The sequence below is a fragment of the Giraffa tippelskirchi genome, chromosome 2, assembly GCF_054371585.1.
Source record: "Giraffa tippelskirchi isolate mGirTip1 chromosome 2, T2T-mGirTip1v1.2.pri, whole genome shotgun sequence".
Classification (NCBI taxonomy): Eukaryota; Metazoa; Chordata; class Mammalia; order Artiodactyla; family Giraffidae; genus Giraffa; species Giraffa tippelskirchi.
Genome location: NC_137276.1, coordinates 84,006,846 through 84,034,758, shown reverse-complemented (window position 1 = coordinate 84,034,758; position 27,913 = coordinate 84,006,846). Strand labels below are relative to the sequence as shown.

The following is a 27,913-nucleotide window of genomic DNA, read 5'->3' as shown; positions in this document are numbered from 1 at the left end:
CTTCTACCACAGATAAGCTTTATTAGTTGGAGGGGTGGGGGCTTCTAAGTTGTTCTTATGAACCCCATAGCAGTGAGGAAGTTAGCAGTTAACTTTTAGAAGATCAGCAAAATGTTACAGTGGAAAGAATACAGGATATGGAACCAAAAGACCTGATTAACTCTGTGGCCTTGAGCACTTAACCTACCTCTCTGGTAATACTTACTGAAAGTAACTCACTAAGATTTGAGAAGTAACGTAAAACCTTGTCTTTTCAAATACAAATTATTATAGACCCAAACTAAGCAAGTTTAGTATCATGCTAGCCATAAAGTCTTTACAGTTTCATAGGCCAGCTTAGATACTCAGGATGCCTTAACTTCTGAAGAAAAAGAAATCTGAAGTTGTTATATAGCAGTGTCTCCTTTGTGTCCTACTAGATTATTTCTTACAGTTAGACTCTTTTTTTTTTTCCCAGTACTCTGTTATGGGAAATGTTTTCACATATATGTAGCCTCATTTGGCTTATTATCCATGATCTATAGTTTGACTTTTTATTTAAAGACGTTTTCCCCCAAATGGTATTATATTAGCAAATTTTCATAAGCTGATCATCCTCTAAGACTCATTTTAGTAATTTAACAAGTGTTTATTTGTTTCATGGCGGCTATGCTCTGAAAGAAGCAATGAATTATTTTATAAAGTTAGTTTACAGTCTCTGCCCTCAAAAAAAAACAAGAGGTTGTGCCTTAGAAAGTCTCAGCATTTTTCTGCTTCCCTAAAACTAACATATGCAACTCACTGCCACCAGGAACTTCTCTTCCATGCCATGGTTTTCAGTGCTGAGTGGTTGTAGGTGGGGTAGACATCAGGAACACCACTATAGTCAGTCATCAGTATTTTGAGTCCTCTTCTTCTGTAAAGTGGGAATCTCCTTTGCTGCCATTTATTCTTTGGTTCACTGCTTGCTTAAAATATAGCACACATTTGATCTATGGGCTTTATATCAGGTGATTATCTCCTTAGCCCTTGCCTCTTCCTGGTGAGCTATTTCCTAGTGACTTCCATACTTTATCTTCCACCTTTCTCTTGAGCACTAGTTCCATATATCCAGGTAACTAATAGACATCTGTGCCTGGATATACAGTCTTCAAGTTCAGTATGTTCAGAACTATTTTTCCTTTTGCATTTAGTCAACATTTGACCAGCCACTGTGCTTGGTGTTAGAGATAGCAGCTTACTGTCTGTAACTATATACAATAAGAGAACCTCTATAGCGTATTCTGAGAATCATTTTTAAATTTTTTTTATTTATTTATGGCTGCTCTGAGTCTTCATTGCTGTGTTCAGGCTTTCTCTAGTTGGCAGCAAGCAGGGGCTACTCTTTCTGTGGTGCATGGGCTTCTCATTGCAGTGACTTCTCTTGTTGACACTCCAGTTTCAGAGATCAGAGCAAACCTGTACTGTATGTCTTATATTACAATAAAGTGTTTGGTCCAGGAAGAGTAGATACTCTGTCTTTGCAGAGATATTATCAATACATTTTGACACACTGTAGTCTAAATAAGCTACACACATACTGTTCAGGCTATAATTAGTCTTTTTAGTAGTAGTTACATTATTTCAGGATAAAACATAGTCACAAAATATTAACCATCTCCTTAACATTTAGAATTAATTTACCAATTCTTATATTAAAAAAAAATTACCAGCTTGTATGCAGTTAATTTTCTCCCAGCCCCTATCCTGTTCTTTTATATGTTGTATGTTAATGTCAAATAAAACACTTAAAAGTTGTTGAATTTGTTAAATGAAAATAGCCATCACATAAGATTACATGTGTTTTCTTCGATTTACCCCTTCTCTTTTATTACCTATGTCTAGTCTCCAAATGCAGTGAGTTAGTTGTTCTTCCAAAATGATTATTGGATCTGATCATTTCTTTCTTTTGGTCACTTTATCATGCAAGCCAACATCAGTTAATTGCTTGATTTTTGAGAGGACTAAACATTAGGTCAGTTTAACCATCTCTAAGCTGACCTGTACATCCCAGGCCCAGGTCCCTTCAGCACTCTTATGAAGAATTTTTAAGATGCTGTTTCAAACATCAATTATTCCTCTGCTTGAAAGCTTTCAGTTGGCCTCTACTGCCTAAGAGATGCCAAGATGAAGTCTTCATCTCGGTGTTAAAAACTTTCAGAATTTGACTCCACCAAACTCATCCACCCTTACTTCCCCCTGCTCTTTATTTCTAGCTTTGCATAACTTTGATCTTGCCATGTTTCCATATTTATTTCTTCTTTGCAGCAGTCTTTCAACTGTTACTTTCCCAATCATGTCTTTTCCTCCTTAGTTTTTTTAAATTCAGTTTACCTTTAAGACTTGACCCTTAGTGCCTCTCTAAGCACTCTTCTCTAGTATCTCTTGGTACAATGAACTCTTCTTTTCTTGGATATCTTCTGTTTATCAGTAGACACAGTGTTGAGTATTGCCACTGTGCAGGCATAGTATTCCTTGTGTACTTTGTTGCATATTGTTTTCTGTTGTCTTGAGAGTTAGCAGGAATATTCAGCTGGAAGTAGGAAGACAGGCAAGTTTAACTCCATCAGTCAGGATCTATACAGAATTTATCTACATTATTAGCTTTTTGTACTTGGATCTATCTGATTAGGTCCTCTGATAAGAGTTTCAGGCAGAAATCAGGATTTCCTGGGAATAACTTATATAGTTATTTGTACATTCTTCCAGCAGATACTTACTGAGTGATTTTACTGTGTGCTAGGCACTGTTCTGGGTGGCAGTGAAACAGCAGTAAATAAAATGGAAAAAAACCCAAAAAAACAAATCTCATGCCTTTGTGGAACTTTGTAGGGGCAAAAAGACAAGTAAAGCAGTAAAGTCACATAGCAAGATGTGCAATGAAGAAAAACAAATGAGCGATAGGGCATGGGACAGGATGCTATTTTAGATAAGACAGGGAAGACCTCTCTGAGAAGGACACTCTGCAAGAGATCCAAATGAAGGGAGAGAATAAACAGGGGGCAGGAGGGAGGGGAGAACATTGCAGGCAGAGAAGGAACAGCAAGTTCAGAGGCCTTGAGGCAACAGTGTCTTTGATATAATCAAGGAACAGTAAAAATAACATGTGACTAGACTATATACAGTGGCTTAGAGGGCGAGTGCTTAGAGATGAGATCAGAGAGATGCATGGGGAGCTAGGTCACACCATAGTGAAGGACTTGTGGTTTTATTGTGTTGTGGTAAAACCTGGATGGGTTTTGAGCAGAATGCCATGCTAAAATTACTATGGAAAAGGAATCCTCACACTGATGAATGGAGAACAGACTAGAGGTTAGCAGTGAAGCAGGGAGAGCCCGTGTGGCAGGTCTAGGTGAGAGATAGATGCTTGTTAACCATCCCTCATGACATGAACAAAGGCTCTGTGGCATATATTACTCTGCATATGTTTTTTGGGAGCCTACTTTCTACTGGGCACGGTATTAAACACTGGAGTGAGGAAAAGACATAGTCTGTCTCCTCATAAGTTAAGAATCTACAACCAGAGTTCAGTCCAACCAATGGTGGTAGGTATGTTTTCCTTGTTGAACTATTTTAAAGGAAAATACTCTGAATTTACTCTTAAAAAACGAATCTGAAAAGGGAATATCCTCAATTCCTCAAATACTTTTTATAATGGCCACAAAGCAGTAAAATAATGAGGTTCCAAGTCAGGTAGAAGCTACTGGATTGGCTGTGGCTCCTCAGTGATCACTGTTTTCCTGAGTTACTTGAAAATGAACTGTTTTATTATTTTAGGCCCAAGGTCTGCACTGTAGTCTTGAGACAGACTGAAGGGGATTGAGAGAGTTGGTCAGGTTGATTTATATCATGGCACTGTTGACCTTTATCATTTGCCTGTAGATGTGATTGCTATAGACAACCATACCTTCAGTCTGCTTAATAGACTTCTCACTGAAGAAGTCAGTGTCATTTATACCAAATGAGTTAAGCAGTATTAAATTGGATTGGGATGGACACCACACCCAATTAAAATATTGATAATTTTCTATTTTAATCTTATAAGCATATAATACACCGATTATGTAGTATAAAAGCAAACCATGCACCTTGCATAATTGATCTCAGTTCTCAGAGCAGCACAATTAGAAAAGTATTGTCATGACACTAGAAAAAGAAAGTGAGGCTCAAAAGTGTCAGGTAAATTACCTGAGTGTGCATAGCTAGGTAAGTAGCAGGCTTTTGACTACAAACATTACAGTTATAAATACTACCCAAGCCTGTCTTTCCTTTTCAATCACTACCACTTCAAAATGAAATAAAATGCCTTCTAGCTTTAATCTACCTCTTCCCCCTTCTCTAATTTTCCCCCAACCCCTAGCTATACTTACCCTCACCAACTCAATTCACTATGTCAAACAGACAGAACATTTTTGAGAAAAAACCAATTTCCTAATGGTTCGAGTCTACCAGCATACTCATTTTATCATATCCTCCATTAACAAAGTAGATTACCTGTTTTTATTTCTGCCTTTATAACCTGTCTTGTCTTTTGTTCACATTTCCTTTGGGATCTCAGTGTTTTCTTACCAAACTTGTACATACTTTTTAGGAGTAAATTTTACGTATGATTTTTTTTATAATCATTTTTACTACACTGAGAGTTGTAATAAAAACTAGCTCAATCTGGTCGGCAGGCAGAAGTCATCTAGAAGGAATTCTGCTTTAAGCAAAAACAATGTGTCCTGTTGCTTCCTCCACTTTAAGCTTCAGGTATACCTGAGGCTGCTCAAATTTTTCATTTAATTCCTTGAGGATAGTGAAAAAGTTGGCTCAAAGCTCAACATTCAGAAGACTAACATCATGGCATCTGGTCCCATCACTTCATGGCAAATAGATGGGGAAATAGTGGAAACAGTGACTGACTTTATTTTGGGGGGCTCCAAAATCAATGCAGATGGTGATTGCAGCTATGAAATTAAAAGACGCTTGCTCCTTGAACGAAAAGTTATGACCAACCTAGACAGTATATTAAAAACCAGAGACATTACTTTGCCAACAAAGGTCCGTCTAGTCAAGGCTATGGTTTTTCCAGTAGTCATGTATGGATGTGAGAGTTGGATAGTGAAGAAAGCTGAGCGCCGAAGAATTGATGCTTTTGAACTGTGGTGTTGGAGAAGACTCTTGAGAGTCCCTTGGACTGCAAGGAGATCCAACCAGTCCATCCTAAAGGAAATCAGTCCTGGGTGTTCAATGGAAGGACTGACGTTGAAGCTGAAACTCCAATATTTTGGCCACCTTATGTGAAGAGCTGACTCATTGGAAAAGACCCTGATGTTGGGAAAGATTGAAGGCAGGAGGAGAAGGGGACGACAGAGGATGAGATGGTTAGATGGCATCACCGACTCAATGGACATGAGTTTGGGTAGACTCTGGGAGTTGGTGATGGACAGGGAGGCCTGGCATGCTGTGATTCATGGGGTCGCAAAGAGTCAGACACAACTGAGAGACTGAACTGAACTGAAGGAAAAGAAAAATAATTAATTGGATTAGAACACTCAAGTATTTGAGTTTGCTGAAGTTGACTCTGGAAGGGTGTTGTCCACCTTGTCCACCTTGATTTCCTAGTCGCCTTAGAAGTAGTAATGAAAAAAAAAAAAAAGAAACCTTTAGTACTTAATACAAAGAAGTGCCTTTTAAGTACTACAAAGTCTGGCACAATATTTACCATTCTAAAATCCCTTTTAACTTTGGTTTTTCGCTTTAGGAGAATGGCAAATCTGTAAATCTCTTTGCTCCTGTTTTGAAATACCTTGGGTGCAATTGTAGTTAATCTGCATAATGTAACCAAGTTAGAACCAATAAACACTAATACAGAATGGCTATTTAAAATATAGGTAAAAGTTAGGTTTGGGGGAAAAATAATTACCCAAAATGGAGTTTGGTCAAAGCTAAGACTAGTGCCTAAGCTTGGATTTAAGTTTCTTGTTTGGATTTGTTTATGGTCTGTGCATGTGTGTGCTCAGTCGGCCAGTCGTGTCCAACTCTTTGCAACCCAATAGACTGTAGCCCGCCAGGCTCCTCTGTCCTTGTAATTTTCCAGGCAAGAATACTGGAGTGGGTTGCCATTTTCTGCTCCAGGGGATCTTTGCGATCCAGGGATCAAATCCATGTCTCTTGCGTCAACAGGTGGATTGTTTACCACTGCACCACCTGGGAAGCCTTATGGTCTCTAAGACAATCATTTTTATTCTTACTAATTAATTAATGAAGTAATTCACTAATACATTTCCCCCAAAAGAACTTGCCCACAATATACTGTTTCCTTCGATAGAGTCATTTGATTGTTTCCTTGCTGTGTTTGACCCTTGATTAAAATTGTAGAATATAGCCACTATTTTGTAGCATCCTTGAAAGATTTGTAATAATATGAACCCATGGAAGACAAGACTAAAAAACAATCTTTATTCCCTCTCCATGTATCGTAATCTGAAGAAAATTCTCTGGCTTATGAATTGGAAACATTTTAATTTCTAATAAGTGGCTGCTTAAGATTATTTCTTAACTCCTTTTACACTGTGAATCAAAGGGGATTATTTAAATGTGAAACTCAAAGCACATGTGCTACAAGACAATGCAGCATAATGGTTCAGACCATGCGTGGACTTTGGAGTCTGATAGACCTGGGCTGAAATTCTAGATCATCCATTTATTGGCTGTGTGACCTGGTACAAGTTACCTCTCCACAATCCCTTCATGTGTAAATGTGACTAAAAACCTACTTCATAAGATGGGTGGGGGGATTTAAATCAGGATGTGACAAATGCTTGTAACAGTGCCTGGCACATAGCAACAGCTCAACAAATGGCAGCAATTACTATGAAAATGCAACAACCCCTTAAATAATAATCATAAGTAAAATATTAGTGCCATCTGTCTTCAGTCATTAAACATTTATGATGGAAAAAATAAATAAAATTGCCAAAATCTTGAAGCAGCTTAACAGTATGTAACTTTATAAATATGACTCTTGAATTTCCTTCCCAGTAAACGTAAGTTTGAGCCAGTTGTATTTTTGTTTTAGAATATTTTGGTCATCAAGAAATTTAACATCTAAAGTAAAAAGAGTTATATTTGTTATGCATATTACTGTACTCTAATGGTTTTGACAAAGCATATATGGATGTTAGAAAGAAAAAAAATCCTAATTACTGCAGTTTTTCATAGTTGTAGATGCAACTATATTTGAAAACATGAAAGGAAGTTAGAATACTTCTGTGGGTTCATCACTCTAGCAAGTCACAGTACCAAACCTTGAAGTCCTAAAAGAACTCTTACAGGTTTAGAATATAGCAGAAACATTCAGGTGGCAAGAATACACAGAAGAACTGTACAAAAAAGATCTTCATGACCCAGATAACCACGATGCTGTGATCACTCACTTAGAGCCAGACATCCTGGAGTGTGAAGTCAAGTGGGCCTTAGGAAGCATCTCTACAAACAAAGCTAGTGGAGGTGATGGAATTCCAGCTGAGCTGTTTCAAATCCTGAAAGATGATGCTGTGAAGGTGCTGCACTTAATATGCCAACAAATTTGGAAAACTTGGCAGCGGCCATGGGACTGAAAAAGGTCAGTTTTTCATTCCAATCCCAAAGAAAGGCAATGCCAAAGAATGCTCAAACTACCGTACAATTGCACTCATCTTACATGCTGGTAAAGTAATGCTCAAAATTCTCCAAGCCTGGCTTCAACAGTATGTGAACCGTGAACTTCCAGATGTTCAAGCTGGATTTAGAAAAGGTAGAGGAACCAGAGATCAAATTGCCAACATTCGTTGGATTATAGAAAAAGCAAGAGAGTTCCTGAAAAACATCTATTTCTGCTTTATTGACTATGCCAAAGCCTCTGACCATGTGGATCACAACAAACTGGAAAATTCTTAAAGAGATGGGAATACCAGACCACCTTACCTGCCTCCTGAGAAATATGTATGCAGGTCAAGAAACAACAGATAGAACCAGACATGGAACAATGGACTCGTTCCAAACTGGGAAAGGAGTATGTCAAGGCTGTATATTGTCATCCTGCTTATATGCAGAGTACATCATGTGAAATGCCAGGCTGGATGAAGCACAAGCTGGAATCAGGATTGCCGGGAGAAATATCAATAACCTCAGATATGCAGATGATACCACCCTTATGGCAGAAAGTGAAGAAGAACTAAAGAGCCTCTTGATGAAAGTAAAAGAGGAGAGTGAAAAAGCTGGTTTAAAACTCAACATTCAGAAAACTAAGATCATGGCATTGAGTCCCATCACTTCATGGCAAATAGATGGGGAAACAATGAAAACAATGACAGACTTTACTTTCTTGGGCTCCAAAACCACTGCAGATGGTGACTGCAGCCATGCAATTAAGACGCTTGCTCCTTGGAAGAAAAGCTATGACCAACCTAGACAGCATATTAAAAAATGGAGACATTACTTTCCAACAAAGGTCCACCAACAAAGCCATGGTTTTTCCGGTAGTCATGTATGGATGTGAGAGTTGGACCATAAAGAAAGTGGAGCGCCGGAAAATTGATGCTTTTGAACTGTGGTGTTGGAGAAGACTCTTGAGAGTCCCTTGGACTGCATGGAGATCCAACCAGGCAATCTTAAAGGAAATCAGTCCCGAGTATTCATTGGAAGGACTGATGCTGAAGCTTCAATACTTTGGCCACCTGATGCGAAGAACTCACTTATTGAAAAAGACTACGATGTTGGGAAAGATTGAAGGCAGGAGGAGAAGGGGACGACAGAGGATGAGAAGGTTGGATGGCATCACTGTCTCAGTGGACATGAGTTTGAGCAAGCTCCAAGAGTTGGTGATGGACAGGAAAGCCTAGCGTGCTGCAGTCCATGGGGTTACAAAGAGTCAGACACGACTGAGCGACTGAAATGAACTGTTCATGTTTATGTTAGGGGAATCTGGAACATTTAGGAAATATTTGCCAACAAACAAAGAAGAATTTGGCATTTGGAAGTATTTCATAGGCACCTGTAATCAAACCCACAGAAATTAGCAACTTGAGGCTCTGGCACAGGTAAAATGTCTGTAAAGGTTAGTCAGCACTCTCATTCATTTACGGTATTGTGAGGACAAGATCATCTTAAATCTTCCTGTCTTAGTGTTCTTCATCTTTGTCGCTTGTTCAGAAATGTTTATGCTGAGTAACATTTAAATGTTTAAAATACTGATTTAGCTATTTCTAGCACATATAAGGGCTTCCCTGGTAGCTCAGTTGGTAACGAATCCACCTGCAATGCAGTAAACCCAGGTTCAATTTCTGTGTGGGGAAGATTCCCTGGAGGGGACATGGCAACCCACTCCAGTATTTTTGCCTGGAAAATCCCGAGGACAGAGGAGCCTGGCAGGCTACAGTTCATGGGGTTGCCAAGAGTTGAAGACGACTTAGCAACTAAACCATCACCAGCACATACAAAATAATAATAGCCTTTTATTAGTTATTTTCTTGCTTTTGAAGCAGCCAATTTCCTTATAAATTTCATTATTCACTGTTGCCCTCAAAAATACCTCTTAAATTGACATTGTGGTTTCCTGAGTTTCCTGCATCAATTAGTGCATTTTCTATAACCATAAAGACTGGTTACCACATGTTTCATAGCAAATGAAAAATCCTTGTTTTCCCTTAATAGCCTCTCAACTAAGCATTTAAGGCAGTCTCCATGGGAGCTGTCTCCCTACCCCATTAGTGTGTGAAGGAGGCAAATCCCGGAGACATAAGGATGAAAAAGTGGGTTTTATATTTGAAGTTTTAAGTCACCAACATTTTTCCTTGATAGCTTAATCATTGAAATTTTCTAATCATGAAGATTTTATTTCAGAGACTGAAAAAATGCAGTGTAACTTTTTATAGCAGATCACAAAACAATGGGGCAGTATTTTTTTTAATTTTTTATTTCTTGTATCTATTTATGAAGACATCCTTATCTTTTATTACTCTGTTTAACTATCTTTGAGGTGAAATTGCTCAGTCGTGTCTGACTCTTTGCAACCCCATGGACTGTAGCCTGCCAGACTCCTCTGTCCATGGAATTCTCCAGCCAAGAAGACTGGAGTGGGCAGCCTGTCCCTTCTCCAGGGGAATCTTCCCAACCTGGGGATTGAACTGGGGTCTCCTGCACTGCAGGTGGATTCTTTACCAGCTGAACTAACTGGGAAGCCCTAACTATCTTTAATCCAACCTTAAAAGTAAATATTTGTTCCTTTGCTCAGGGTTTAAATATAATCAGGAATAATTCTTAAGGAAATCCGGGTTATGAAATATTTTATCCAGTTTATCTTCTGTTCAGATTTCTTAGGAACAGGTATGGAGGAGGGGAAAACGATAAGATTTGTTTATTTTAATTTGCTAGAAAGAGCTGCCATTGTTTTCTTTACTGGCAAAGCAGGGAATGAGTGGCAAGGCATTTTCTTTATAAGAACAGTAATTTTTGATTTGAAGCTCATGGATTCAATGCTATATCTTCCCTGGACATATTATTTAAAATATATATTCTTTTCTCATGAAAATGGTATGTGTTTAGCCCTGAATGTTCATTCTCTTTCACTTTGAGGGAACTTTCCTATTCTAGTTGACTTAAGGTGGACTAGTTTGTTATAAAATTGAACAGTTAAGGTTTGCATCCGTTTTTGTATATACTATGGCTAGATTATTTCAAGTAAAGTTATTTTTTGATTGAGGTATATTTGATTTATAGTATTATATAATTGTCAGGTGTTTAATATAGTGACTCTCACTTTTTAAAGGTTATACTCCATTTATAGTTACTTTAAAATACTGGCTATATCCTCTGTGCTATACAGTATATTCTTGTAGCTTATTTATTTTATGCCCCATAGTTTGTACCTCTTAGTCCTCTACCCCTTTCATCCCTCCCCTTCCCTTTCCCCACTGATAACCTTTGGTTTGTTCTGTATATCCATGACTCTGTTTCTTTTTTGTTATATTTATTAGTTTATTTTTTAGATTCTATATACAAGTATATCACACAGTATTTGTCTTTCTCTGACTTAGTTCACTAAGCATAATATTCTCCAAGTCCATCCAAGTCTATTTGTTGTTGCAAATGGCAAAATTTCATTCTTTTTTTATAACTGAGTGTTATCTCATTGTGTATATATATACACTATGGAATACTATACACAGTGTGTATATATATGCACACATAATGCAATATATATACTACATCTTCCTTATCCATCGATCTGTTGATGGACCGGTTGCTTATCTTGGCTATTGTAAATAATGCTGCTGTGAACATGGGGTGTGCTGTCTTTCTGAATTAATGTTGTTTTCTTTGGATGTATACCCAGGAGTGGAACACTGATGGATCATATGGTAGGTCCGTTTTTAGTTTGTTGAGGAATCTCTATACTGTCTTCCACAGTGGCTGTACCAGCTTACAGTCACACCAGCAGTGTACAAGGGTTCCCTTTTCTCCCCATCCTTGCCAGTATTTTTGGTCTTTTTGATGATAGCCATTCTAAAAGGTGTGAAGTGATATCTTATTGTGGTTTTCATTTGCATTTCTGATGTTTAGTGATGTTGATCATCTGTATGTCTTTTTTGGGAAAATATGTTTAGGTCTTTATGTTGTTTTGATGTGAGCTGTTTATATATTTTGGATGTCAGCCCCTTGTCAATCAAATCATTTCCAAGTATTTTCTCCCATTCAGTAGTTGTCTTTTCATTTTGTTGACAACTAGTTCATTTTTAAGTCATCTTTAGAAATAGCAAGAAATAGCGATTTCTCTTCCTATAACTAGTTTTGTGTCTAAATTTTTTGCCATAACATGGCTAAATGCAGATGCCCACCTGACTTTTAGTTTGTTCAAGACTGAAAGAAGGCCAGTGTGACTGAAGCGTGAATGAAAGGGGATAGAGTGATGTGAGATGACCGATCTGTATGTCAGATCATATTCAGCCATATGAAGGCCATGACAAAGAGCTCAGATTTTATTCTAAATGAGATGGGGGACTGTTTATGTTTTTAAAATATCACTTCGGCTGCTATGGAGAAAAACCATGTAGGACAGGAAAAGAAGAGGCTCTTCTAGTAATAAGGGCTAATGGATTAGTGTAATTGAAGAATCAAGAGAGAACAACTGAGGATGTTTTACAGAAAAAAGTGTATAGGACTTGGTGACATTGAATCTAAGCTCTAAGGGAAAGAGGCATCAAGGACATGCCCAGGCCTGATAATCAGTGTATGCTACTGCAGAAGCTGCCTTAAGTCTTGTGTCTTTTCTGTTCTGATAGGTCAGTGCCTTTGCTGTATCTGATGACCCAAGGTTTGGGGGAAAAACTAGGGAGAAACAGGTTTAGAGGGGAAAATCAAAGTTTTGTCCACTTATGTATTATAACGTTCCTAGGTTGATGAGATTTGAAGTGTCTTCTTGAAATTTTTCTGAAACATCTAAATAATAATATAACAATCCAGATAGAAGTGTTTCTATATGGTCGCACATAACAGACATGAATCTCACCCCTCCTGCAACTTCTGAACATCTAACCACTAGTTAATTAGCTGTCTTTGAGAAAGCCTGGAGGTGTGTTTATATCAGGTTCTCTCCACCTTCTCACTATTGGCATTTTATATGGGAAAATTCTTTGAGGGGCTGTTTAGAGCATTATGGGCTTCCCTGGTAGCTCAGACAGTAAAAAATCTGCCTGCAGTGCAGGAGACCCAGGTTCAATCCCTGGATCGGGAAGATCCCCTGGAGCAGGAAATGGCAACCTAACTCCAGTATTCTTGCCTGGAGAATCCAATGGACAGAGGATCCTGGTGGGCTACAGTCCATGGGGTTGCAAAGAAGAGGACATGACTAGGTAACTAACACTCACTTTCACTACAGCATTATAGGATATTTAATAGCCTCCCTGGTCTACTAGATGACAGCAGTACCAACTCCCAGTTGTGAATACCAAAGATGTCTCCAGATATCACCAAATATCCCTAGGGGCAGGGGAACAAAATTGTCCCCTGGTTGAGAACCACTGGTTTATAAGCAATGGAACTTTCTAGCATGTTGCTGACAATAACAAAACTAACATTTGTTAGCACTTGTTATAGCCCCTTTATCTCATGCTACCAGAACCATTGGACAAACTGGTTAATTTTTAAAATCTGCTAAGGTTGAAAATTATTTTCAAAAATATATAAATGCCTTTAACTTAAATATAAAACCACTTAATAATTGTTTGATGTTGGGCCATTATCTTGAATATGAATCCACTGGCTGGATTTCTAAGTTGTCATGTCACATAATACATTTTCTACCATTTTTAATTTTGTGTATTTTAAAACAGGACAGAAATTTGATTGTTTTCCTTTTTGCTTTTTTATTGATATATAACTTTGTCTGTTTTTTAGATTTCTCACCTATACCACATTTAATCATGTTTTGACTGGAGAGGGCTTGGGGGAACACTTTTATCAAGTGTCTACCAAACCTAGCTTTCAAATAAAACCGGAAGTCACGTACACTCATAGCTCAAGGGCTGCTGAATACTTATATTACATAATTACCCCAAGTAGAGCCAACAGGTTCATTGACCATTGCCACTAGCTCTTTGCTACTAACAGAATCACGTGGGGATATCAGAGAGCAGATTCCTAGCCACAGCCTTCATAAGCCAGTATGCCTACCAGGTCAGTTTTATCAGGTGGAGACTGGCTAAGAAGTACTGTTTGTGCCAGACACTCTACTTGCATTCTCTTTTAATCCACAACAATCCAAAACCATAGTATGTTAATATTTTTGTTTTGCCTTTGAGAATACTGAAACATAAAGATGGCATCTTGCACATGGTTATGTAGGTAATAAATAAAAGTCAGGATGTGCTTTACCATTTCATCACACACACCATGGGGATTAATTCTCTACAAAACACTAGGCTCCCTTCTGGTCCATGATCACAAATTATACCTTTGAATGATGACCAGTTACCTTCGAAGTAAGTGCTGTGCCTAGAAAATATGGGAGATCAATATAAATCTATCATTTGAAACACTTGAAAGCACCAATTCTGTATGTCTAGCTTAACCTCTTGATAAGCTCAGCTGGTAAAGAATCCGCCTTCAATGCAGGAAACCCTGGGTCAGGAAGATCCGCTGGATAAGGGACAGGCTACCCATTCCAGTATTCCGGCTTGGAGAATTCCATGGACTGTATAGCCATGGGGTTGCAAAGAGTCGGACATGACTGAGCGACTTTCATTTTCAGGCTAACCCTAATACTACTTATACTCATTTCTTGTTGCTGTGGTGACAGATTTAAAGCCACAAACTTAGTGGCTTAAAACCACACAAATTTATTATTTTAGTTTTGTAGGTTTGAAGTCTTGACAGGCCTCACTGAGCTAAAATCAAACATTCTTTTCTGATGGCTCTAGTGGGGGAATCCATTTGTTTGCCTTTTCCAGCTTCTAGAGGCCACCATGTTCTTTGGCTTGTGACCCTCCTTCCCTTCTGTCTTCAAAGCCAGTAATACTGTATCTCTCTGACATAGTCACATCTTCCCCTCTGACTCTGAACTAGACAAGCCTCCTCCTCTCACTTTTAGGGAGGGACCCTTGTGTACATTGGGCCCACGTGGATAATGCAGGATAACCTTCTTACCTTAGTAAAATGAGGCTTAGAGCTGTAGTACAGCTTCGGACTGGTTCAGTCCTGTTCAGTTATACTAACTGAATTTTTTAATGGGCATTTTATCTTCACAAAGTCGTAAGACTGAAAGTTTGATTTGTATGAGAAATCAGCACGATTGAATTCCTTAATATATTAGAACTGTCCTCAAAGCCCAGGTAAATGGATCAACTGTGTAATTACAGATAATTAGATATGTTGGAGTCCTTTAGTATTTTAATAGTTTGAGATAGGTAAAATCAGTCTCACTAAATCTCAAACAGGAGGTTATAATTGAACCTTGTATTTGTTACAGAATGTATTTGATAAGTGATACTACAGTAACCACATTCAAGATACTGAACAAAAATTTTCATTAAAACTTTCTATTTAGGACTTCTCCTGAAGGTGCATAAATGACCACAGATGTTAAAGGGATTCTTCCAGTTGGAACTGTTATTCTTTTCTGTATGTGTTATGTTCTTCCCACCTATCTATCCAGACAAGGGCTTTATCCTGACATGCTTCCCGATGTGGTTTCCCTGTGTGTGAGATAGGCAATGACTTTGTCTTTTTTTAAAATAAAGGTCGTTAAGTTCAACAGTAAGGAATTAAAAAGGGATCTTTTAATTAATTTTACTATTTCTATCATAGGAGATGAATATGATGTATGTGCCATTTGTTTGGATGAATATGAAGATGGAGACAAACTCAGAATCCTTCCCTGTTCCCATGGTATGAATAATTACATACTGCTTTGAATTTATACATAATTTATACTTAGGTTCAGTATTAGACAGAAAATAGTTATTAGCACATCATAAGCCAGGTCCTGTACTAATCAGTGATCTCATTTAAGGATGAAGATTTATAAAAAGTTACAAAGTTTTGTCTTGTCCCTATATGATGCATACGTATCAGAACACGAATAATAACCATGGCAGGAGATTATGTTTTCAACAACAGTGTACTATCTAAAAGATGTGTATTTTGCTTCAACAGCTTATCACTGCAAGTGTGTAGATCCTTGGCTAACTAAAACCAAAAAAACTTGTCCAGTCTGCAAGCAAAAAGTTGTTCCTTCTCAAGGCGATTCAGACTCTGACACAGATAGTAGTCAAGAAGAAAATGAAGTGTCAGAACACACCCCTTTACTCAGACCTTTGGCTTCTGCCAGCACTCAGTCATTTGGGGCTTTGTCGGAATCCCGCTCACATCAGAACATGACAGAATCTTCAGACTATGAGGAAGATGACAATGAAGATACCGACAGCAGTGATGCAGAAAATGAAATTAATGAACATAGTGTTGTGGTCCAACTGCAGCCTAATGGTGAACGGGATTACAACATAGCAAACACTGTTTGACCTTTAGAGGATATTGGGTTATTTCCTTTTAAAATGTTTATTTAGGCATATAGTTTGATTTTTTTTTTTTTTTTGCTCCCTTCAGAGATTTCTGTAGAGATAATTTATTTTTTATTCTACAGGTTAATCAAGATTACTCAAACAGGTTTTTTTGATCTGGTATTTATCTGCAGGAGTGTACTTCATTTCACTTATAATAGACTGGTGCTGTAACTCAAGCATCAAATCGACTCTTTTGGAATGAAACGTAGCCAAAACATTAAAAAAAATTCCTCAGTATAGCTTGCAATTAAGACCTAGATCACAGTATGCACACGTTTCATGTTTTTACACACAGGGTCAGTGCTGTGGCCACCGAGCATGAGCTGAGCCAACTCCCATCTCCATAAAGGCACCTCGAGTTGCTGAGCTGGAATATGCTTGTTCTGGTATTTGCCCAAATTGCCATAATTAGCGAGAGGCGACTATCAGCCCCACCGAGAAACTCAAAGCTGTTTCCTTTCTATTGCCAGGTAGTCTTACCCTGATAGGAACAGTCAGAACTAGGGCAGTTTGCAAAAGGTTTGTTTTTGTTTTTAAGGTTTTTAATACTATAGTGTCATGTATGAACTTGATTTATCAGCTGAAGTAATGTCTCTGACTTTACTTACTGAATTTCAGTATCCTTAAGGATTCTGTGTGGTGATCAAAACATAAACAAAATGCTGTATAAAAATAGCAAACTTCAGTAATTGTTAATATTCAGATCATATACCTCTTAATAAAGAGCATCCTATGCTTATTAGCCCTGCTAAACTATGTACAGAGGAAACTGTTCAAGTATTGGATTTGAAAATGTTGCTTATGTTTAACAGAACTAATGATGTATTTAAACAATGTATTATGAAAAGCTAAATTACACATTATTGTAACTATGTAGAAAATATAGGCTTATATATATATAATCAAAACGCTAAGAATTTTTATATGGCCTTGTATGAAGGGAGTTTGAATGTTAATAAACACGTTTTCCACTTTGTTGTTCTCCTGTAGTATTGCCCACATTAAACTTTTATTTATGTGCATGGTGTTTTTTAAAGGCATAATGATTAAGGCAATTTAGAGCACATAAACACACATTACCTTAGGATTTTATACAAAGTAACTGCTCATAAGCAATTAGGGAATCCCCCCAAAACTACAGACCAAATCATTCCAACAACAGTGTACATTATGGTACCTTCTTGTAATTATGGTACATCTTTACAGTAAACTGCTGTACAGCCCCAAGGGGGTAAATAGCTAGATTTATCTGTATTGACATGGGAAATTAATAGTGAACAGAAGCATATTAGAGAATAGTTAAGTATACCAGTTAGCCTTCTGTTGTGAAAAAATTGAATACATTTTTAAAAAATGTAACACTACTGAGGGAAATTTCACTTTTTGAACTGCTTTAAAAAAATTCTTATAAGCAACAACAAAAAATGAATATTTCCACTTAGGAAAATAAAAAATTGAATTCTTCATTATTCTCCCACCCCTACCCCACAGAAATAAAAACAAGACCTGAGAAACAGAATTATCAGTTTACTATGGTAGTTAAAACAGTGCTATGGAACTTGACACACCTGTTTGATCCTAACTTTTCTAAACCTGTCTGGTCATTTATCCTAAGGTAGGGTGTGCTGTCTAAACACTGAGCTCAGTGTCTAGAACATAAATATAATAGTTTTTTTATCATTAGTGAATAACAACATCATACCTAAAATATTTTTTAAAGGGAAAAAGTTAATCACTGTTAAGTGTATTAGATGTTGTATTTCCTCAGTCTTTAATCCACAATTCAAATCAAGGACTTGGTTCCTTCAAATTTAAGTTAGGAATTTTTCTGAGGCAAAAATAATTTTCTTTTGAAACTCTATACTCTCAGTTGTCAAAAATATATATACTTAACAGCACTATCTAGGACTGTTACTAGTTCTAATAGTCACTTGAAATCTTTTATAATTTCTCTATGGTATAATTACACAGCTTTTTTTAAAAGGCCATTGAATAAAATTAAAATCCCATTTCCACTAAAAAATATCTTCCTAATTTAAAAACCTTCTGATTAGAAAAGTATAGTTACCTAGAAACTTACCTGAGAAAAATTTGTATTTTGCCTTCAGAAATACATATGTAAAATACATTATATACGATATATATTTATCCCATTATATAAAATTCATTGGTGAGCAGTCTTATGTAATTCTTCAATGACTATTTTATCTTCTGAACATAGTCATTTATTTGACTCATAACCCTGAAAGTTAAATCCTGTAGTTTTCCAAGTTTAGTTATTCTAAGTAACGCTGTGGGAGTGACATTCTGCTATACGAATTTATATAGCTCCATTTCTTTAGGTTAAATTCCTAGAAAAGTACAAAGCTAAGATACATGTATGTATTTTCATAAATGCTTTTCTAATGAAATTATGGGAAGGGGGCCAATGACTAGTTTCATTCATTATTTTAGTGATAAAGCTGCCATCTACTGTCTTCTCTGGTGGCTCAGGAGGTAAATGATCTGCCTGCAATGCAGACCTGGGTTCGATCCCTGGGTTGGGAAGATCCCCTGGAGAAGGGCATGGCAACCCACCCCAGTATTCTTGCCTGGAGAGTCCCCCATGGACAGAGTCTGAAAGAGCTGGACAGAACTGCGGGATTAAGCAATATAGCACAACTACTGTCTTCTCCTCCCTTACCCACGCCTCTACCATACACACATCCCCTTACCTACTCAGAGGTTCATTCAGTAAGGGTGTCACAAATCTAGTCACTGCTTTCTAATTAGCTACCCTAAAGTGTAAATTTACATTACCATAAAATCACAAATCATCACAATCCAACCACCAAATTTTCATCTGACCAACCTCTTGCTCCTAACAGGGATCTTAGCAGGTCAAGAAGTTTTTGTTTTTTTTACCTTTCTAAGGTGTGCCCAACTATCATAGCAGCCCCAAATCCCACATCTTCCATACCTTTACATCCCGGTATGGCCAATCAAATTTGTAACAACACTGTCAAAGAAAAAAATTTTAGTTACACACAGTGTTATCTTAAGAGATTAACTTCTATTCCCTAATCCACTCTTTCTCAAAGGATAGCATAGAGTCCACTTAAAATGAATCAGACTGACCTAATGATTACTTCTAAAATGTCTTCTGGAAACTTCATCTCCAAGGTAGCATTCCAGAGCCCAGAATCTGAATTATAACCAGCTCCCCAGTTTTGCTTAGACCCACCAAGTTTTGAGCTTGGACCTTCCACTTGACAGTTCATGATAATCACTTACCTGAATCGTATTAAAACATATTTACTAAAATTCAGTACATCTCAGAGACCTTATGACCTCTGGGATTAAACTTGACTATTACATAGTCATAGTTAACATGTCAGTCCACAGCCAGAATCTGCAAGACATCCCAATCCCAATTATCTTTTATGCTGCCTAAGGAATGTCTTCTCTTATGTGAGAGTCCCAGCTGACTGACTTCAGCCTGCCAACACAGCCTCCAAATCAAGAGAAGTCATATGACAGTTCAATACAGAAAAATCCACAAATGCAGAAACCCTTCATGATATTGGGCCCCTTACAGCTCACTAGATTTTTCATATCAAAACACCAGCAACAAAAGAAAAAAATTTAATTTCTAGTGGATAAATCAATTTTTGCCTCATAAGCCTGAAGATGCACCCAAAATGACAAGCCATTTTTAACACAGCAAAGCTTATTAAAAATAAATTCCTAGGCACTCATTTTCTTTAAAATACTAGAGGAAATGGAGTAGGCCACCAGCTGAAGTTTTTGAAAAATTTTATGCTTGCAGCAGAGTATATTCCCATTGTGTCAAAGATCAACTGTAACAGCTAACAATTTATATAAATAACAGGAGTCTAGAGCATTTGGTTGGAATAAATTTATTTCATCTGTCTGTAAACAAGGTGTTTAATAGTTATGGCATTTTTTTAAATGCATATTAAATCAGATGAGTTAGACTGTATCCCAGATGTAACAAAGTGCAGGGAAAGAAATGGACAAATCAGCAACAAGATTTGTTTTTAAATCTGTACATTATCCACAAGGCCCAAACAATAGAAGCAAATACTAGAATGTCCCTAAAGTAGTGCCATTCGAAAGAAACCTTTAATAGGTCAGTTAAAATCCATCTCACAATAGCAACAGTTCATTTTAACAATAGTATGGCACAGAATACATATGAAAAAAATTCATCACAAGACAGCCAAGTCCACAATAATGCAACTTTATATAAAAACTCAAGCTGCAAATAAAAGTTGGTCCTATGAAGAACAAACCGGACACACTCCAGATGGTTATGTTGGGATACCTAATGTCCATAATGGCAGCCTTTTACAATTTTACTAAAGAGTAGAGCTGGTGTGCAAAGAAAAAGACAGGAACAAAAATCTGAGCTATTGCAATGATGGAATGTCCCTGGGGATTCAATCAGTATGGTTACTATAAGGTCATGGGAGGAAGTGCATTTTGCTCTTGTTTTGCAGTTGCACTTGTCATATGCCCTGTGGACACCATGAAAAAAGGTTTGTCTCTACTCAAGTGCAACAACAATACTAAAAGCAAACTATTGCAGCTCTCAATAGCTCATCAACAAAAGTGATATTAATTGGTTAAATAAACCAGGCACTGCATAAAAGAGGATGGAAGCAAACCAAATACCTATGTGCAAAGGGAGGGGGTGGGAAAAGAGGAGTGAAGGAAAGATGCATGCACTTTTTCCTCCCAACCATGCGCTATGAAAGGAAGACTAAATGAGCTAAGTAAATGCTCAAAGTGCTGAAAGACACTGATCAAATTAGAGATTGTACAACCGGCACCTTGCTTAATATTAACTTATTTTAGTAATCAATATCCCATTAATTGCTAAGACAAAGTGATGCCCAACTTGGCATGCCCCCTCCCCCCAAATTTCAAGGTATCATGCAAATCATTATTGTGCTGCAATTATGTTGCCAGATAAGGTTGGTTACATACAGTGGTTAACATACAAATGATCCACTGAGCAAACAGGAATTGTGACATTAGAAAACAGGTAAAGAAAAATTAGCTACCATCTATAAAATCTGGTAGCACTGTGACCATAATTGGGGTGATGATGAAGACAGTTGCTAGGAAGATGGGGAGAGGCTGCTTACACATCAGACCTCCTCAGGTATAAAGCAAGTTCATATGCTTTCTTGTTAAGTGTGCCTCCGTGGACACCTTCCTTTCCCATGACTATAACCAATGCTGGAGTACACAAGGAAACAAAACAAAAGTGAACAGAATTATTTAAGGGGGGGGGCAGAAAGAAAGACACCTTTCCCCACCAACAGAGGGATACAAAGGAGACACAGGTTCATACCCCATCACCCTGCATTGCTAATAAAATTTCCAGAATTAAGACTCAAGCTTACAGCTAGGAAAGTTTAAGAGCAATTTTCCCCTAATACTTAACAGTCTGCCTAGCAGCTAGAACCCAGAGTCTCTCAAGTATTTTGCCATTGAGTATGCCTTCTTATTCAATCCGCCTCCATGGACCCCTTCTTTTCCCATTACAAAGACCAAGACTGAAAGAGAAAGAAGAAAAGTGTTTCAAAAGAAGTGTTAATCAAGAGAGTCACATAAGTTTTAGCAGACAGAACCCCGATTAATAAGTTAACATTAAGTCAGTTTTTCATGAACAACGAAGCACTGAAGTCTGCCAGGTCTCCAAAAAGGAGAACTTTCAAACTAGTAATATTCTGAAAACATTCTGACTATTAACTGCATCTTGCAAGTCCAATCAGTGCAGTTGCAGTGCTATATAAAAATATCTTTACACTAGCTAGGGGGAAGAGTGTGATTGTTTATCTTTTTTTTTTAAAATATTGGAGTAGAGTTGATTTACAAATGTTGTGTTAGCTTTAGGTACAAAGCAAAGTGATTTGGTTATACATATACATGTGCTTATTATTTTTCACATTTTTTTCCCATTTAGGTTATTAATATTGAGTAGAGTTCCCTGTGTAGGTCCTTGTTGTTCACTTTATATATAGTAGTGTGTATTTGTTAATCTCAAAATCATAATTTATCCCTCTTCCCCAACTTTTCCCCTTTGGTAACTATAAGTTTGTTTTCTAAGTGTGTGAATGTTTCTGTTTTATAAATAAGTACCTTTGTATCATTTTTTAAGATTCCACATACAGGTGATTTATCTTTCTCTGTCTGACTTTTATTACTTAGTATAATCTCTAGGTCCATTCATGTTGCTGCAAATGGCATTCCTTTTATGGACATCTATCTTATATAGAGAGCAAAAAACTTCTGATTAGCATGACAAATACACATTAGACTGATCCCCAAAAAATAAATTTTAAAAAACTTATTTACTTATAAAATTCTTCCCAAATTTAACTGCTTGATTAAGCACAAACTCTTTTAAGTCTTACCAGTGAGGCTAAATGTGTATTACTTCCAGAGAAAAACCAAGACTGAATTTTAAATACCATTTTCAGTGCCATTCAGAAAAGCCCAAATGAAAACTTCTGAAGGTTTGCGCTTACTGATATCCTCACTGTGTTAGCTTTGTTTTTAATTGAGTATAAAACCCTAAAATAAATTTATTATTTCCAACAACAGGTTTTTCTATGATGCAGTTCAAAGGTCTATCCTCAAAATATGTGTATGTATACATCAGATTTTATATTTATTGCCACTAGATGTCAGTAGTGCAGTGTGGCACAAAAACATTCTGGTTTTATGTCACATGGTTGATGCTTCTTTTTAATGTATTTATCTGAGCTCAGCTACTATTTGAGATTTATCTCCTATTTCACAGCCATCTAATTTTCCTACAGAGAAATACTCAGCAATGCACAGCAGAACAGAAGGAACCTTGAGGATGGTCCTGGGAGTTGGGAGGCCCACTACAGTCAATGATGGCTCATAGTAGCTTCAAGCTTCTTCACTGGTAGATTTGGTTTTAACATTAGATGGGCCAAGTCTGCTATATTAGGCTACACCAGCCTTCTTTATTTACAACACATTTTCACAGGTTAACACATTAAATGTATTTGTAATCCAATTAGATGTCATAATAAATCTCAGTTTTTAAAGTTTCTTTTAAAAACACAGTGAGACTTATTTAGTACAGTAAGAATTTCTGCAATGTTGATGATAGTCAGGAAACACAATTTCTGGATCAGTATATAAATGAAATATAATTTCCTATTTTTCAAATAAATCAGGCACATATAGCCTTTGAAAATATTTAATAAGTGCAAAACTTACTCCAAAACCCTCATTCTAATTATTTCTCTCTTCTCCAGCAATATTTCTAATAGAAATGGAAGCCAATATTAATTTTTCATTTTTTATGCTGAATAGTGAATGACTAAAATGTGAGCAAGAAAGAAAAGGAAGACATTCAAAGGTCAAAAACCCAGAGGGACTAAAATAACCAATTTGAATGATTTAACAATCTGAATAACTAGCAATTGAGGAGACAAAGTGATTTTAACTTTTTATCTTAAAGTATAGCTGATTAACAATGTTAATTTCAAGTATAAAGTGGTTCAGTTATACATACAGAAGAGACAAATTTAGATTTTCAGTTTACTAAAGTTGGAACTGAAGAGCTGATATGAATATTCTATTTCAGCATAAAGTCAGGATCTCAGAGGTGAGGCTGTATATGCAGCTGCTGTAAAGTAAATGAATCTAAAGCAGTGCCTCCTTCAGTGCTGGGCAGTTCACAAAAACCACCTTAATAGCCATTATGGACTAACACTTTATTCAAAATGTTAAAGAAACTGCTTAATAAGTTGTAATGTGACTTGCAACTTTTAACCAAAAGGGTACTGTACTTACCTCTACCAGCTCTGCCGACAGCAACGTTGTATGTTGGCTCCCCACCTTGACTCTTTGTCCGGATGTCCATTGTGCAGTCACCATCGACGTATAGGCTATCTCTGATCACTGAGCACTTCTTTGCGCCAAGAGTCAAACCATTGGTAAAGAAACCTTCCCGGTCTTTTCCTACAATCATATCTATTTCTACTGGCTGCCCCCGCCCCCAACCACAAAAAAAAAAAAAGGAGACAGAGAAAACAAAACAAAAAGTTGTAGTTAATTTCTTGTCTTGGTGTAACCGGAAAACTGTCAAGTTTGTACTACCACTACAAGACATCCACATTTCATTAATGTAAAACCAAATTTCAGTCTTTTCTAAAAAATTACTTAATCTTACAGGATGACATTTATATCAGTCAGTTAATTAGATTTCACAGTTAAAGAGAGTGGTCTGTTAACTAAGCCCAGTCTATGCAAAGAATCTCCAGTTGGTAGTTGACACTAGATAAACAACAAACTTACAGAGTTATTTATAAACTTGTTTCAAGTCAGGTGGTACCCGAAGTGCTTATGTAATGGTAAAGATTCACCTAAAAACTTTCAACAAAATCTTATCTATCACAGTCACGTAACAGTCTTGTCATATCAAATTTAAAGTTGTTTGAAAGTCTCCTGAAAAAAAGTCCATGCTTGGCAGATCTGTTTACATCTACTCTGCTTCAAATAGCTTGACATATCCCCCCTAGTATGAACTTCAAGCCCTGAACCTCAGCACATCTCCAAATTCATATTTCCCTCCTCTTTTATTTTAGCCGCTACTCCCTCTCCAACTTTGGTTTCCCTCCCTCCTCAGTAATCAGTTTTCTTTCTGGGCAAATGCAAAGAGGATTCTGTCTGTAGCACTGCAATAGGCAACCATAAAAGAATAGAGAAAATGGAGGGACAGTGGGAAAGAAACTGAGGTAGCGACCAGAACCGGAAAGGAGAAAACGTGCATTCTAACATTCCATGAATAAGAAGGAAGGCGTCGCCCCCATCAGAACTGCAGAGTCATAGCAGGCCCCAGCCATTTCCAAGCACACTCCCGCAATCTTCCCAGCCAGACAGCGGGAACCCACACACAAAGACAAGAGGACTGCAGGAAAAAAGTTGATCGCCAGACGCCAATTCTCTGTAAGAATTGTAGTCCACTGCAGCAATAGAGAACCTGAAAGTACCTGGATAGGAGTTCTACACAGTTAGACCTTAAACCATGTTAAGTAGTACAAGAATAATTAGTAGCACCCATAGTAAGGGGCCTGAATTCTGGCATTTGATAGGAAGGGGGCGTGAAGCCTAGGAAATTAAGAGAATGGTCTTGTATTTGATATAATGTCACCCTTTTAGACCCTTGTGCAGAAAGAGGCAAAACAATAAAGCAGCACTGGAGGGCTTATTGACAATTATTCCCCAAACATGTGGCAACCGAGTCAAACCAAGTCACAAGAAAATCAGGCACCAAGAAGCATTAATCTGCATTAGTTCCCTTACGAAGATACTAAAGAGGGAGGGACTTGGAGAACTGAAGCGTCCCCTCGGTCTTCGCAGATTATTGAAAGACCCAAACACCCCCCTTTTTTAAAGCTCTGTTGCGTAATTGGGGATAACGGTATATCGATGAATCTCCATAGGAGAGAAATCAATGGCAGTTCGCCATCTTGGAGAATTAAAAAAAAAAAAATTCTATGGAGCCAGAGATTCACGAATCCACCTACGTTGTCTGCGTACCTTTCTCGCAAGCCCAAGAGGCCTGGACACCGGCAAACCTACGCCAAGTGGCCGCGAGGATCCTGGGGGCCGGGCAGCCGCCGCCTCCCACGGCCCGCGGCGCGGGCGGCGCGCCGTCACTGGAGCTAGGGGCGGCCCGACCACCCGAGGACCCGCGCCCCAGCCCGGCCCCTCCGGTCCCCACTTCCACCCGGGAACGTACAAAGCAAACCTCAGGGCTTCCAGGGGACCCCGGGCCGGGGGCGAGAAAAGGGAAAAGGCCCCCCACCCACGAACCGGTGTGTGCCCCCTCCCCCAGCCTCATCCGGATGAGCACTGGGGACGCCGGCGAGCCTGGCCGCCGCCCCCGCCACTCAGCGCAGCCCCGGCGAGGGGGCGTCCCCGGGCCTCGGCCTCTCTCCCCGCCGGGTAGCCGCATCCTCGGCGCCCGCCGCCCCGCACACCTGCCGGCGCGGCCCTCCCCGAGTCCAACCCCGCGCTGCGGCGCCTCCACGGTCGGCCCCGCTCGGGGCCGGGGCCGGGAACCCAGGTCCCCGCCGGTCCTCACCGTAATGCTCTGGAAGACGCCCCCGGCCGTGGCTGCCCAGACGTATTTGGCGTCGCAGTAGCCGACAATGGCGGCCTCCTGGCAGCAGCCATCGCACATCAGGTTATCCACGTAGCTCTGCCAACCGGCCATCTTCGAGCCCTTCGCACTGCAGCGGGGACGGCAAGGAGCAGCAGGCGCAGCGGCGGCGGCGGTCGCGGGCGGCGGCGGCGGCGCGGGGGGAGGCGGGGCGGGGGCGGAGAGGAGGCGGCTCTGCGCAAGCACCGACCGCCCCCCTCCCCGAGGAGCTGCGGCGGGAGGACGCGGGGACGGCGGTGAGGGACAAGCCGCGGAGCGCGCCCGGCCCGGCCGCCCTCCCGCCCGCGACCGCGGGGCTGATTAACTAGCGGCGGCAGGCTGCGGAGCGGCTGTACCGGCGACGGCGCTGGAGACTACTCCTCACCGTGGCTCCCTTAGCTCTCTGCCGTCCCGGCGGGACGTGCGCGCGCGCGTGCGTGCGATCCTTCCGCGGCGCCCTGACTCTGAGGGTCCCGAGAAGGGAGGGAGAGACTGAGCGGGGGCGGGGGCGCGGAGGGATACCGCTCGGGGCAATCACGGCGCCACGTGCGGCCGGCGAGGTCTGAGTGCGGCGGGTTGCTGAGGGTGGCTGAGCCTCGGACCCCGGGCCTGCGGAGAGGGCGTCTCTCTAGTCGCACTCGGTACCCCTGGGACGGCTGCGTCTGGGGCGCCTCGGAGTCCCCGCGTCCGGGCGGTGAAACGCCTCTGTCCTGCGGCCGGCAGCTCGGGATGCGGAATCTTGCGCCTCGGTGTCGGATTGCAGAGTTGCCCTGGTGACGGGATGCGGAGCGTTAACTCCTCTTTGTGGTCCGGGCGGGCGGGTAGCAGAGTCGGCCACTGTCATTTTAGGCATCCTCAGTGGGACCCTCTGCTCTGGAACTCTCGGCCACAAAGGCTACCAGGCGGGCGCGCGTCAGCAATCTGAAATCACAGTGGCATTCTTGGCTTTCAGAAATATTTCTGAGCTTTGCCGGTCTTTTATTGTTGCTTCATTTGGGTACCAAGGGCCTCTCATTGTGTGGATTCCTCGACAGGAAGAGCCTCTCTTCCCCTGTCTTAAAGCGGCTAAATTGCTCGTAAATTCCGAAGGAAACAAATAGCGAGCAATGTAAAACTATTGGTTGGTAACTGTGAATATTACTGGTGGGTCGAAGAAATCTGAATATATAAAGAATTTAAAAATCTAAGAACGGGTTCGTTGTATGAACATGTTAATATTTCTCCTCTCAAAAGGTAAACTAATTTCGGGACCCAGATGGGAGAATGGCTTGTATTTAGGTGGTAAAACATGGGTAGAGTCCCTGTGAATATTGCGTGGTCTTTAGTAACCGCTGGGCGTTATGACTATGCAAAGGATTAGGAGACGTCCCACAATTTCGATTTTAAATGAACTAAACGATCTGTCAATCAAGGGAAAAGAGCGTCTCAAAGCGTTTTTGAAAAAGTTGATTTTCAACTTTAACATTATCACGTAAGGTCACAATTAGTGACAGGAGGATTCCACAGATGTTGCTCAGGAAAGAAGATAAAAACGTTGCTACGTAATCTAATTGGTTCTGACTTTTTGTATTTTTTCTGATGTTTGCTTTGAAATGTACAACTCTTACCGGCA

General features: G+C 39.4%; 2 protein-coding genes across 10 annotated transcripts in view; one reads left to right on the top strand and one right to left on the bottom strand.

The window, feature by feature from the left end:
* The window catches only part of RNF13 (ring finger protein 13), a 124,904-nt gene extending 107,830 nt beyond the window's left edge, over positions 1 to 17,074 (top strand). For 5 of the 6 annotated variants that reach the window (XM_081569459.1, XM_081569461.1, XM_081569465.1 and 2 more), the window contains exons 9-10: positions 15,346 to 15,426; positions 15,694 to 17,074. In XM_081569459.1, the coding sequence (XP_081425585.1) occupies positions 15,346 to 15,426; positions 15,694 to 16,058 (446 nt within the window). In that variant the 3' untranslated portion in view covers positions 16,059 to 17,074. The remainder of the gene's footprint in view (positions 1 to 15,345; positions 15,427 to 15,693) is intronic. The other variant, XM_081569460.1, reaches the window with a different exon arrangement.
* PFN2 (profilin 2) lies at positions 608 to 26,740 on the bottom strand. 4 transcript variants are annotated; one of them, XM_081569470.1, is made up of 4 exons: positions 26,245 to 26,740; positions 23,949 to 24,141; positions 19,060 to 19,098; positions 608 to 2,551 (listed from the first exon to the last, which is right to left on the bottom strand). In XM_081569470.1, the coding sequence occupies exons 1-3, from the start codon at positions 26,374 to 26,376 to the stop codon at positions 19,082 to 19,084; spliced, it is 342 nt and encodes a 113-aa protein (XP_081425596.1). In that variant the 5' UTR covers positions 26,377 to 26,740; the 3' UTR covers positions 608 to 2,551; positions 19,060 to 19,081. The 4 variants fall into 4 exon arrangements, with proteins under 4 accessions (XP_081425596.1, XP_081425593.1, XP_081425595.1 ...); XM_081569467.1 differs by lacking the exons at positions 608 to 2,551; positions 19,060 to 19,098 and adding exons at positions 19,984 to 20,427; positions 21,263 to 21,347; XM_081569469.1 differs by lacking the exons at positions 608 to 2,551; positions 19,060 to 19,098 and adding an exon at positions 21,051 to 21,347.
* Between the last annotated feature and the right edge of the window lie 1,173 nt (positions 26,741 to 27,913).